The 13,384-nt window shown below is 44.2% G+C and overlaps 1 protein-coding gene across 2 annotated transcripts in view; it reads left to right on the forward strand.

The window, feature by feature from the left end:
• The window catches only part of LOC144476051 (homeobox protein aristaless), a 122,751-nt gene that overhangs the window by 90,469 nt on the left and 18,898 nt on the right, over positions 1–13,384 (forward strand). For both annotated transcript variants that reach the window (XM_078192610.1, XM_078192611.1), the window contains one exon: positions 7,295–7,670. In XM_078192610.1, the coding sequence (XP_078048736.1) occupies positions 7,295–7,670 (376 nt within the window). The remainder of the gene's footprint in view (positions 1–7,294; positions 7,671–13,384) is intronic.

The following is a 13,384-nucleotide window of genomic DNA, read 5'->3' on the forward strand; positions in this document are numbered from 1 at the left end:
ATTTTAGGTAGACGAAACGGACTCTTGTGACGCATGCAACGTGTTCAGCTGGCTACATTTATTATTAGCTCACATTTGGCGAATACAATTGCCTAGATCGTGTATGCACTATTGCGAACCGTTATTGTGCCTCGCTGGATTTCCTTTGCAATCGCGTGCCGCTTTGAAACGCTCGAACGTGAAACGACAAACCTAACTTTTCCGTAATCTTCTAATTATTGTATAATTCTTTACCTCTGTAACAGTGGTTCTTGCCTCGTGCATGCTAGAATAATTAATTACATTAATAATAGCTATAGATAACTGAGTAAATTGTACACAAATGCCGGATTGATAGATCCGCGGATTGATTTGAACAGGGAAAAATTTACGGCGTGAGTCGTTAAACAGGAAAACGAAAAATGCGCGAGCAGGAATAATGTGAAATTAATTGTGTAATTACGTAACGCGGTTTTTTTTACGAGCCACGCAGGATCGAAACACGCGAGCATTGCTTTTCCAATGAATCGCATGAAATTAGCTGCGAGTGAAACGGAATTAAGTGAAATGTACGCAGGGACAATAATAACGCTACGTATTTGTCTGACAAGCGGCCGTTGGAACTGCAGGAAAAAAAAGGATACGAGAACAGTGCTTCTACCCGTGAAACATTGTGTAAGATGAAATGAACGATGATTGCATGAATGAGCAAGATCCAGCCGACTTATTGAATTTCTCGAAATGTTCAGAAGATTTACGTTGAATCTCCCGAGGCTTTTCTAAAGTTAACGTTGGTCGACCGGCTCGCGAATAAAAACTGAAAGTTCAACGTAACACGAGGAAAAACGAGCAGCTATACGTTCTGGTTAATTTGCCTGTTTACAAATTACCATCTGGAATTGTTCATTTGCATAAACACCCGCGGCCTAATAATAATAATAATAACAGCCAGCGTCCGTTCTAATGGCTAGCGCTCGTAATCGCGTGTGTTAGCGGCACGGCATTACCGCTAACATATTACAAATGAATTTCTGTTGATGGGTGGTGATAAAGAGGCACGAACACGAGAAGAATAATATACCGCGAAAGAGTTGTTTGGAAGTCGTTGCCGTTTTTGACGGTAAACCGATGCGATACGGGTAGGTAAACTTGTACGCTAATCGAAAAACAATGCGCTGAAAAAAGTGTCGTAATGACGTGGCAACGAGTGCCGAGAAAGAATCCTGTATGACTTCATAGATCAAATCTAAAAAAACAAACAAATCTAAAAAAAGTTGCTAGATGTCGGAGCGCTAATTAAGGATGCAACGTATGTGGAAGAGGTATTATAAAAATGTAAAGTTATGTACTTGTTATAAAAATAATTTTGAGAATATTCAATGCTGTTTAAATTGTGAATTTTATCGAACTTCACTGATTCTCCCACATTAGGCGTGCGAGAAAAGACGCGTGATCCGATCAAAATGTAACAAAAATAGGCCCATTAGTCATCAAGATTAAGTGCGATTAACTCCTTTTACAGGATATTTCATCTTGTCAATGATAACAGCGTTAAATTAAACGTATTTGCGGCAAATATCCCAAAATTCTACCCAAGTTTCGAACAATCTTTCACGTTTTCAAATATTTAATTTGAACTGCCTATTTAATTTCTCGATCATTATTATTATGCGCATATAGAAATAAACTAAAGTAAATAGATCAACGGTATGTCGATTTCGCAAGTGCGATAAATACGCTTGCTTCTCCGCGCTACGAGCACAGCGTTTCAAGGGACCGCATCGATCTACAAGCCAATTTACACATAGTTAATTACAGGTAGTTAGAACTCGTACTGTGAAGGTGAAAAGAGGGAAAACGAGATAGCAATGCTCGGTTCGTGCAACAGTGTTTCCCAGCGTGGAATCGCGATGAAAAGAAAGTCGTGGAAAATTCTCGAGGCCTCGACCACGCTGGCTGCATCTTGCCGCGGCGCGAGCGGGGTGCGGTGCGCGGGCCGTAGCGGAGTCGGCCATTAGAACACGTCCGCGAGAAACACAAGCGGCCTCAATGAGTCGGCTAATTAGTTTATTACGCTGCGCTAATTTGTATGCCCATAAATCGCGATCGTATGCACACGGGACGCGTAATGCCCGCGGAGGCTTAATGCGCGCGGCCTGCGCGAGTGTGCGAAGACCGTCGCCGGGCACACACGTGTGCCGAGCTCTACACTCGCCGACTACATATAGCGTGCCTGGTAGCGTGCAAATATGACAGAAATGACTGGCAGATTTTCGAGCCGTTCTCCCTCTTTCTTCCTCCCTCTCGCTCCCTCTCCTGCCGTGCTTTCCGTCGGAAATCGCTCTATCCAAAGGCGTCTAATCGAGCGTGACGCATCTAATCGGGCATTCGCGATACAGTATTACGACCGTGGAACGGCGCCGGAGAAGAAATAAATTAACATCGTAAATTCCCACTGGTCGGCGATGAATTAACGACGAGTCAATTAACGCGATCGGCTTTCTATCGCGGCGAACTTCGATTACTGGCCGGATCTCCGTTCGAAAACCAGGCTAGGGCTGCGCCCATCGTCTCGCAATTTTCGCGCCGTGCGGGGCGCGCGAGATCTACCGTTGAAAATTCCTCGGTTCCTTGTAGTAGAATTCATTAATTTACAATTGGAAGTTACTCAGAAAATCCTCTTGAACTGTTTTTGAACAAATGTTATTGTAATAGGTGCCAATAATAATATATATTATTGAATACATAATTGTGTCCTTACAATCTGAACCATCTAACGAGTTATCAGGCCGATGCAAGAGCAAAATGTTGTATCAGATGACAACATGAGATCATCCATGTTGCTCTCTTTCTAGAAAGTTTGTTTAGAGTGGGCGTGGCTGCTCCGGCACCGCCCTCGTTGCCCCGAAGGGCCACTTCGCCCAGCTCCGAAGTCCCGGGAGCCAGCGAGCAGAGGGTTCACAGTGTGATCGGTCTATTTCTGCGGCTCGTGACGAGGAGAATGTCAGGAATAACGTTGGAGCGCGAAAAATGGGAGCGTTCCGTCAGAAAAAAGGTGCTCGAGGGCTAAAAGCTGGAAGCGAAGAAGCGTTGCCGAGCGGACGGATCCGCTCCGGCCACGAACAGTCGCTTCCTTCCCGCCCGTGAAATTACAGTGTTTACGCGAATTAGATTTCGGTTTCGGTAATTTTCAGTTAATAACGAAGCGAACTGGCCAACGAACGAACGAGCATTAAGTGCGGCTTCGAGCCCATTAATGCTATTATAATGTAAAAGGCTACCTACGCGTTCTCCTCGATCCTCCTTTCTCCCCGCTTCTCTCGGTTTCTTCTTCTCCTTCTCTATCATCCTCGGCGAGCCGTAACACGAACCTGAATGCACGCCGCAGCGCAGCGCAGCGCCGCCGCGCGTATTCGATGTTTAATGGCAAATGCCAACAAAAATGAGAAGAAAGCCTCGCCGGGCATAGATCTCGCTTATCGTTCGCATTACGCCCAGGCTACCAGCATTATAAACTCATTTCCGATAAATCGGTTCGACTAAAAACCTTCGGCCTCACCTTCTTTGCGGGATCCAACGTTCCGCGGCGAGGGGGAACCGTTTCATCTAGCTCCGAGAGTTCGAACAGCGAACAGTTAGAGGTAATTAGTTTGATAAGCGTCCGTAACGGCATAATGTGCCCTTTGGACGGCGGAAACGATTCCAGAAAAGATCGCGAGCCGATCGAGCGGAAATGATCCCCTATTGTCGAGCCGTTTCGAACTGCGAACTTCGTTGGGTCTGTTCCACTTCCGACATTTGTTCCGTTTTTGCAGAGAATACAAATGGCTCTCTTACTTTAACCCTTTGCACTCGAGTGGTGACTCTGATATTATGCAAAATTGGATTTCATAAATTATTAAAAGTACAATTGTTGCTGCACGAGTTACAAGATTCTGATATTATGCAAAATTGGATTCCATAAATTATTAAAAGTACAACTGTTGCTGCACGAGTTACAAGATTCTGATATTATGCAAAATTGGTTTCCATAAATTATTAAAAGTACAACTGTTGCTGCACGAGTTACAAGATTCTGATATTATGCAAAATTGGATTTCATAAATTATTAAAAGTACAACTGTTGCTGCACGAGTTACAAGATTCAATTTCATACGCATAATATACATTTTGTCATATAAAATTGAAATGCTATATGTCAGAAAAGTTATTTTAGAATCACAGTTATAATGGCTTCGAGTGCAAAGGGTTAAATTAACCCCTTGCACTATAATAACGAGTCAGACTCGTGACAAAGATTCCACGCAAGATCTACAAAATTAATAAATTATTAATTTCTTCTAAGTCGAAGTCAAACTGAATTCTTCTGCTAATAAAGTCTAGAAATGGAAGTAAATAAAGGTAATACAAAAGACAAAAATTATCTGGTCTTATTAAAGAAAATATTCAAAATAAATAAGTGCAAATAAATGCAATGTAAAATGAGTCGTAATGCAAGGGATTAATACAATTTTGTCCAAATCGGGTAGATACATAGATAGCTGTAATGCTAATAATTATCACCAAAATTAAAATAATTGCAACTAAAATAGAGTTTCGAACTAAAATTTACATTGCAGTTTACGTAGGCGGTGTTGAGAAGAACTATAAATCCGATATTTCTTTGAAAAAGAGATTCTTTTATTGTCAGAACAATTAGTTGGCAAAATAATTCGATTTATAAAATGTCATTAAAGTACGTATTTTCCAAGCTTGATCGGGAAAATGTTTGGTAGTTAACCTTTGAGCGCCCTCCCTTAGGAAAAGATAATAGTGGCGAATAGTGATAGTTCAACTTTTTACTAGTTTCTCAAGACCAGGAAAGAGACAGAAGCCGAAGCCGGTCGCCTCGAGATCACCGAGTGGCGGGGAGATATTCAAATTCGAAACGGTGAAAAAATTGACCCCTGCGAAAGGCCGCCGAATGAACGTCCACACCTAATAATTAGGACTCGGGGATCGGAAGGCGAGACATCCGGCGCGACGAGCAACTTTGACACCGGGCCGGGTCGGGCCGGGTCGGGCCAGGCCCGTTTTCCGTTTGGAAATTGCTCGGGGTCCCGGGACCCGGGCCCCGTCGATCCCGCTGGCCGGATCGAATTTCGATAATGACGAATTAAGAGACAAACGGTCTCGGCGGATTTCATTAGGCCGACGACGCGACGGGACGGAACGGGACGGGGCGGGACGGGGTAACCGGTTCGCGACAGGAACAACCGGGGCCGCGTTTGCAAATTGCGGTGGGGAATTATCAGTAGCAGCTTGTAAGCACGAGGCGGAGGATCCTTCGGGCCGTGGTATGCCGAGGTATCGATCGCGCGTGAAAATGATTCTGGTCGTTACAAGCGAATCGAACGCTGTTACATGATCACTCACGGCGTCGAACGTGCCGAAGTGTGGGCTCGCAAGGATCATTAATGCGGCAAGGTCGGTGAAAGGAATGATAGCTCCGTCCTCCTCCGTGTCTCCAGGTCTCCTTCACCGTGTTCCCCGGTGTACACGGCTCGCTCGGAAATCGTCGAGATCGATCCTCCTCGGAACTCCGCTATCATCGGGATTCGTTAGGGCTTCGATCGACGGACGTCTTTAACGCTAGAACTATCAAACTAGCCAAAATGACTGGCTCCTAACATCTTTACAGTTGCTTTATTATAAAAATATTTGTAGGAGCAACTTTTAAGTACACTTGTTTATTGAAGCATATATAGTATTATAATATAAATCATACGAAAGTAAAAGACAATTCATTCGATACAGTCGAAAGCAAGTTATCGAATTCTAATAAAGAAAACGATGTTAAGAAGAATTCAAATTATATTCTCAAATTTGTTCCTCTCGACATTATTGCTAGTTTTTAAGCGACAGTTGCTTGAAAACTGATTTAAGTCTGAGTGGAACAGCGGAGGGTTAAAGTCGTTGAATTTGTAAGGTCTCTTTCATAGGAAATAATTGAACACATTTCTGATTCGCAGCATAAATTATAATAAAAACAGTGAGAAGTTTAAATAAATTCGATCTCGACATCGTTATGAAGCAACGCACGTCAATTACGTTAAAGACTCGGTAGGTTCGATGTTAAGCAAGCAGCTTGTGTGCCATCTTCGAAACTGACATCGCTTCCATTACGCCGGTTGAGTCGCAGAATAAATAATTGCTTGAGATACTCGAGAGTTCATTCTCGCGTCGGAATCGTCGAAACGAGGACAATACAGCTGGTTCTGGCGGAAGCCAAACCGCGAGGATTTCCCCGACCGTACGCGGAATCCGATCGGATCGTTGATAAGTAGTCGGCTGCGGCTGCCAACAAATCAGTCAAAAATTGTGCGTCGGTCAGCACGCTTCCGATTTCGCGGCTGCGACGAAAATCCTATTCTCCGACGTTTCCATTCGAGCTTCACCATAGTAACGCAGACGATAGTATGCACGATTCTTTCACACGATTTATAAAACGTATTCTTCGATTTCGCGTTGTCGGTGCTAATCGGACTCGTCTTGCTGATCTGTTATTTGCCGTATTTAAGAGGGCGACATATGAATAGCTTATTTATTCATTTGTTTATTCGTTGCATGGGTAACGAATTAGTATAGCTGAAAAGCAATAGAGAGGAAAACTTATAAAGAAAGAAAAAAATTTAGTAAAAGTGCAAGTCGCACGTCGTAAAAGACAAAATGGAGGCTAGAGTAGGGTAAGTGTGTCAATTACTGTGCCACCATCTTGTTACCAGGTCGTTACAATAACTTTACTGACATTTAAGAATAACATTAATAAATTACAGAATTTTTCCAATAAAATTTGACTTTTGTAACCGAATTTTAACTTCATACGATCTGCAAAATGTGAGAGCTAATTTTCTAAATTCCTGAAATAATCTTTAATGTGTTTTTGTCTTGATCTTGTTAAGAAGACTTTTCGTTTAAAAATTGTTGCGCACATTATATGAAATATTTCACTTATCAAAAACAGTAATATATAGTTCAAATATTCTGAAACAAATAATTGAAATATTTTGAAACCGACAATTGAGACACATGCGTTTGAAATAACCGAATTTAATTGGTCTAAAAATCCGAACGTTGCTTCGATGGCCACAGTAATTGATCCACTTACCTCAGACAGTCTTCCGACCGGGACACATAAAATCTGCATAAAAATCCATGAAGCGAGTAAACATTTTGGAGGAAGTGGCCACCCATAGGCGTCGTAATCGTGGATAGCCGGCGTGTAGTGGCAACATAACGGGCGTCGTTTAACCCGAGTACGCATTCGTGTTTGCAGATCATTCGACGCGAGGAGGAGGCGTCGAGCCAGCTGTCCCGCAGACGAGTCCTGCGAGCAGCACGAGCAGCTCGAGCCAGGTGAACCAGGCGAGCCAGCCAGCTCACCAGCCAGCTCACCAACAATCGGTACCACCACCTACAACGACGACACCTCAATCCGCACAAATGGGAATCTCCACGGATGAGGTGAGGCCGGCGGAGGAGGAGAGCAACCACCCCAGAGCAGCGCCGACCAGCCCTGAAAGCGAAGCCGAGGTCGACGACTTCGTTCCAAAAAGGAAGCAGCGCCGATATAGGACTACCTTCACCAGTTTCCAGCTAGAGGAACTCGAGAAAGCTTTCTCGAGAACTCATTATCCGGACGTGTTCACCAGGTACGTAAACGACGCCTCCGATACATTTCTTCGCGTTCCTATAAACCTTCGGCGCGCCACAGTGTTGTCCTAGGCTCTAGCTTCGTTGGCTACCGGACTTCACCGGTAGCAGAACTACCGTTTTCGTCATAAGATACCGCGTTTCTACAGCGTGTACTCTATTTCGGAGTAGTTTGTGACCATTGGGAAGTTTTAATGACGACTGCTGCATTTCCGAGTTTAATTTTCTCGCTCCGATTAGACTGTTTTAGAGGAAATTGTTTCATATTCGCCCAGTGATGATGTCCAGATTTTTAAAAATATTTTCCATGATTTTATCAGAGATTCTTTATTATACCATATAAATTTATCGATTCAATCGAGTTACTCTAGATACACTGGTTGCACTTGCCAGAATCAGTATAATCTCCCACCAGAGTCAACTGACGAAGGTTTCATACGTAAACTACTAATTATATTTAAAAAAATATATTTAATATATATAATATTATATAATAAAATCCAGCAATAGAAGGAAATGGAGATACAAAATAAATAAGAAAGAAATCGTACTGCAAGGAATTAAAAGTTCAATTATTTCTAAAGCACAACCCATTAATTGAATAAAACTATTAAATAATTTCAAAGTATAATGTTCTACCTAGTATACGATCATCTTCAACGTTCAACCAAGAACACCTCTGACATCATAAGTTGTTTGAGGTTCGAACGACGTTTAATCCGACGTTAATACAAAGTATTTGAGTGCTGGCAAATCTGTGGAACAAAGTGCGTTCGAGGATCAGGCTGGTCGAGAGTATAAACGAGTCTTCCACGCGACTGATAGGTTGCCGGCGTACCTCCCGCAGGTTTAACCGATGGAAGAGGTGTCTAGTCGCGTTTGTCAGGTTCCAGGCTTCCCGTGTAACGGGATCTAGATACAGGAGGAACTCGCAGAGCCGGCTATTAGTTCCTACCGGGCCCGAAATATTTCGTGACGGTGGCCCGCGCCGGTTTCCGTGTGCACTCCCGTATTTACTGGAGCCGTTTCCAAACGAGATCGTCGACGGCGCTACCTTTCTCTCGCAGAGATTTCCTTTCGTTCGCGAATTCGCGCACGAGTTGCTATTGGTCCTTGAATGGGATCGTAAAATCGACGTTTTTGGTAGCCTGTTTTTGACGGAACGTTCTCCGTCAGACTTTGTTCTTTGCTTCTGTTCGGTTTTAACGGTATACATATACGGTTTCGCACGAAGATAATAATAGTAATAAATTAATCGTGTATAGCCTATATGCAATGGTCTACAATAATATAAGTAATATCTTACATTAAATTAATTTAAATAACGTAATGTTAATTTACTTCGGACAAATAGGTAATTTTAAAAAACCGTGCAGAATATCGTAACAAAATGACGCGGGAACACCCACATCGACAAAAGGAGAAAAACTATGACTATGAAATCGCAGTGTACGCCGTGAAAAAGAATCGTATAAATTCGCGAATAAATCAGGGGTAGCAGTACATTCGGCGGAGTACATTGGACGCAGACGACGCGACGCGACGCGTACAAATCGCGCGTGGTGGCGTGCAAGGGGCCCATAAAAAAGGTCGTCAGGATAACGAACGCGCGATGAAACGCGAGACGGCTGAAATTATAGACAAACGTCGCATAACGACGTCGAACGATCGTTAACGCATGCGGCGGACCCTCCGCGGAATCCGGGAAAGCCGGCCGAAGATGTATCGATCGTCGAAACAGCTCGCGCCCTGCCATCGATCATGCGATTTTTCCGGGCGGCCGTGGCGCGTCGTCGTCACGGAAATTCCACCGGCGTCAAAACGATAGTTTCGCGTTATTAAGTTCCCGCCGGTGGGATCCAGTTGCCGGCGACGGGGCGCAGCGCAATCTATCCTCTCTCCAGGCTTCCTTCTCTCCTCTTCCATTCGATCGCTCCTTCCTCGTTCACCTGTGGCTCACCTGGGTTCGCGCCGCACGGAAAGGATCGGAACACCCGGTAGGTAGGTAACTAATAGCGGTATAATCGCTCGTAATAGGTCCGGTCCTGCGGAGCCGCGGTATGGGTTCTCGTAATTAACGAACGTTAAGGGGAGGATATGCAGAGAGGATGTCGTACCGCATGCAGATCGTCGCGACGCCGTGTCCATTCGATTTCGTCGGGAGCGCGCGTCGACGATATCGCCGCTTCGACCGTGCCACCGGCTTTACTGCTTCTTGTCCTTCCTGCGATCGACTGATCGACGCCCTTCCATCTATTATACATCATGATTGGGATTCGATTAACCCCTTTGGGTCAAGTGGATCCGCCGACGGCCTCCTCTTCCTACTAATACGCGAAACTTGGGTCTGCTTCTACTCTCGAGTATTATTCAATTACAATAGAAAACGTCGGCGATTCGTTAAACTTCTGCAAATACATTTTATGTGTATAAATATTGGTCAAGTTTGATAGACGATCACTTCGCGAAAAAATATCGTGGGATGATGATCTTCTCTTTAAATTAAAATTAGAAACCTCTGCTTTCAAACACCGTTTCTTAATTTTAAATCAAATGCACCTTCTTTATTGTAACATTTCAAATATAAGGTCGCGTTTGTCACATTGACGACACGTACATGACAGGAATGCCAAGGTTACTTTAATGTGTTGTAACTTTGGGAAGAAAAATCGCAGCCGCGGTCCTTTTTTTAAATAAAAGGGGGAGGATCGAACTTTATTCGACTGCAAAAGGCATCTCCGAAAGAATTTGACGATAACCGTGCATTTTATCAAAATTTATGCATGGCTTAAACATGGCTTCACATTTAAAGGGTTATAATGGAAGTGATACATTATATTAAAATTCAGAAAGAGTATCTTATAGTGGAAGTTTCAAGTTTTAATTTTAGTCATTACTCTGCGATGATTTCTTGCGAAATTATCGCTGGTCAAAGTTGGCCAATTTTTCTCCAAAATTTGTCTATACTATAACTTGTTTAATCAGTACACATTGAAGTGAGAAATAGTGTAGAACATTCAATCTTGATTAAATGCTTACTCTCCCTAAGTATTGCATATGCATTCCTTTCGACTGAGCAATTTACCTCCAAAACGTGACACGATAATCGAGATACTATATTATCATCGATAACAAAATTTCACTCGATTCGCATCTCAAAGAATTAACATCTTCTTATTCTTATCCGCGTATTTGCCTTTGTCATAAACACGTGACATTCCACGAATACACTTTCTCGAGTACCATAAACCAAAGCTGCGCGACTAAACACGTATCTCTCGTCTGTAATTCGTGTAACGTTGAGGTAGTCCAGGTAGTTTCGGACAAGATCGAAGAACAACTATGCCGGAAAGAATTCAAGCGAGAGGTATGCAGGTCTGATTGGCTGTCAGCCGCAGATAATCCTGTTTCGACGAATCAGATGACGAAGAAATAGGGGTCTTGGCACGAGCAAAGTATGGTGCACGATCCGGTTCGGCTCTCGGTTCTTGACGATCGCCTCCATCCTTGTTGACACTGCGGCTGCGCCCTTCGAGGGTTATCCGGTTATGGTCATTCCGGAGGGACCAGTGGGTCGGTCGTTATCAAGAAATTCGAAGTCCAGGCTCGCGTCTCGAGATAAAGGCTAATGTCCACGGCATCCCGTCGCGTCGCGTCGCGTCGTCTCGGCCCCGGCCCCGGGCTGCCGGCTTCCATTCTTCGGAAAGCGAGCGCCGCTCGAGCCTAACGTTAATTTCGCAATTTCCTCGGCGCGACCGAGCAACGGCCGATAAAGAAATCGATCGATTTTTGCGATCGGTAATCTTCGGTTTCCTCGGCGTCGATCATTTCCTTCGCGGCCTTTTTGCCGTTTTCATATAAATTAATCCCCACCGTCGGGCCGCGGCGCGCTGGTTTCTTGCTCCCTCTGGCCCCCCGGCCCCGTTCAGCCTCCCTGCACGGTACTTCGGCATCGTGTTGCAGTATTAATTTCATACTAATTGGATTTTATGGTCGCTTAGGTTTATTGACTGGCCCGGTGAACAGAGAGGAGGTAAGGCATAGTCGATGCATATTCATTAGCCGCGTTCGCGAACGGAGCCGCGCGCGATTACTCTCGTCTGCTATCGATTCTCGCTAGACCCACGAATTTTCCCGCTGCTCGCCGGTGCCCCAATGAAATCGCTCCGATAAACCATCTAGATACGGCGAAGAAATACAGGACCGGGAGAGGGAGAAAGAGAGAGAGAGAGAGTGAGAAAGAGAGAAAGAGGATGTTGCGCGAGGCCTTCGAACGCGCGGCCACTTACTTTTACGAGCTCTTAAGATCTAATTTAGATTAGAATCGTGTGGCTCGGGCTACCGTGGCTCGACTAATCATCCGACCGAACTTCCATCCAGCTGGAACAGCCTCGCAGTTCGCTTTTTCCCCTTTCGATTTTCGTTTTCTTCTTGCCACTTTATCACCCCGCGAGAGGACGAGAGGGAGAAAGAATGGAAAAGAGCGCGGGAGAGAGAGAGAGAGAGACGACAGTGAAAACAGCGAACCGTGGGCACCGGATAGGTTTCACTCAGAAAATTTATCGTCCGTTCGAGAGCTGCATCGAACGGATCCACCTGTTCCGTCGGGGCAGAACAGGAATTCTTGGTAAATCATTCCGAAGAATACCTTTATATCCGTGGGGTGGGTCGGTGGTGAGTTTAATAAGGATGATTGTTTCCAGTGATCCGTGGAACGGAACCAGTTCCGTGGAGCTACGCCGACCCTGTCCTTCCCGAGAGAACCTCCCTCCTCGCCTCCCCACCCTCTTCTGTCCACCTTGCCACTCCTCTGTCCCCCCACTGCCGCCCGCCGCTTGTCCAGACTTGTAACTTCTCCTGTCATTAATCGGCCGACGAGTCATGCTCCCGATTAGAAACGCCGCCAGCTACCAGCGATCCGTTATTCGTTCGTTTCTCGGCCAAATGGGATTAGTGGGGGCCCCCGCGACCGCTAATTAGAACGATCACCGTCCGAAATCTCGGAGCGACGCGGGCCCTTTCATCGAATCGTCGCGTCATTTCACCTGGCGTCGTCGGTCTCGTTGCGAACCGGTGCCAAGTAATTCGCGGGGATCAACGGGTACCACGATTTCTCGGCAACTTCAACCCTTTGCGCTCGTGGAAACCATGATACGAGAACAGTAGATTCTTCTCCCGAGCTGAAATATCCTTAAATTGTTTTCTTCAATAATTATTCATTTTTTCGCGCGTAGAATACTTTCTAATGCCACGCTGGAATTTTTATTTATTTATTATTTATTTATTTCGTTAAGATAGTCAATTCCCTGAGAATTTGCATAGCGTACAATAAAATAAAATAAAAGAGACAATGACAAGAGAATAAAATATAGGCTGAAGCAAGAAAATAAGATAAAATAAATTACAATGAAATAAAATGCAATAATTAAAGTAACGAATTTGAAAATATACTATTATCACACTATTGATACTATTTATAACTAACAACTATATATTTGATTTTCTATTGTCTATGCAAAGGATTAATACCGAGAGCATCGTAATAGAGTTTGCACATCAAGTTCAACGTTCAGCAGTTCGAATTTATGCCTTCGCAGATCAAGATTTTCTGCGAGTTAATTTATCGCTCAGAAATTAAGCGCTACTTCGCACGCAACGATAAACTTTTTCTCTCTAGATTAAATGATTACATTAAGTACTATTCTCGAAACGG

The sequence above is a fragment of the Augochlora pura genome, chromosome 10, assembly GCF_028453695.1.
Source record: "Augochlora pura isolate Apur16 chromosome 10, APUR_v2.2.1, whole genome shotgun sequence".
Lineage (NCBI taxonomy): Eukaryota > Metazoa > Arthropoda > Insecta > Hymenoptera > Halictidae > Augochlora > Augochlora pura.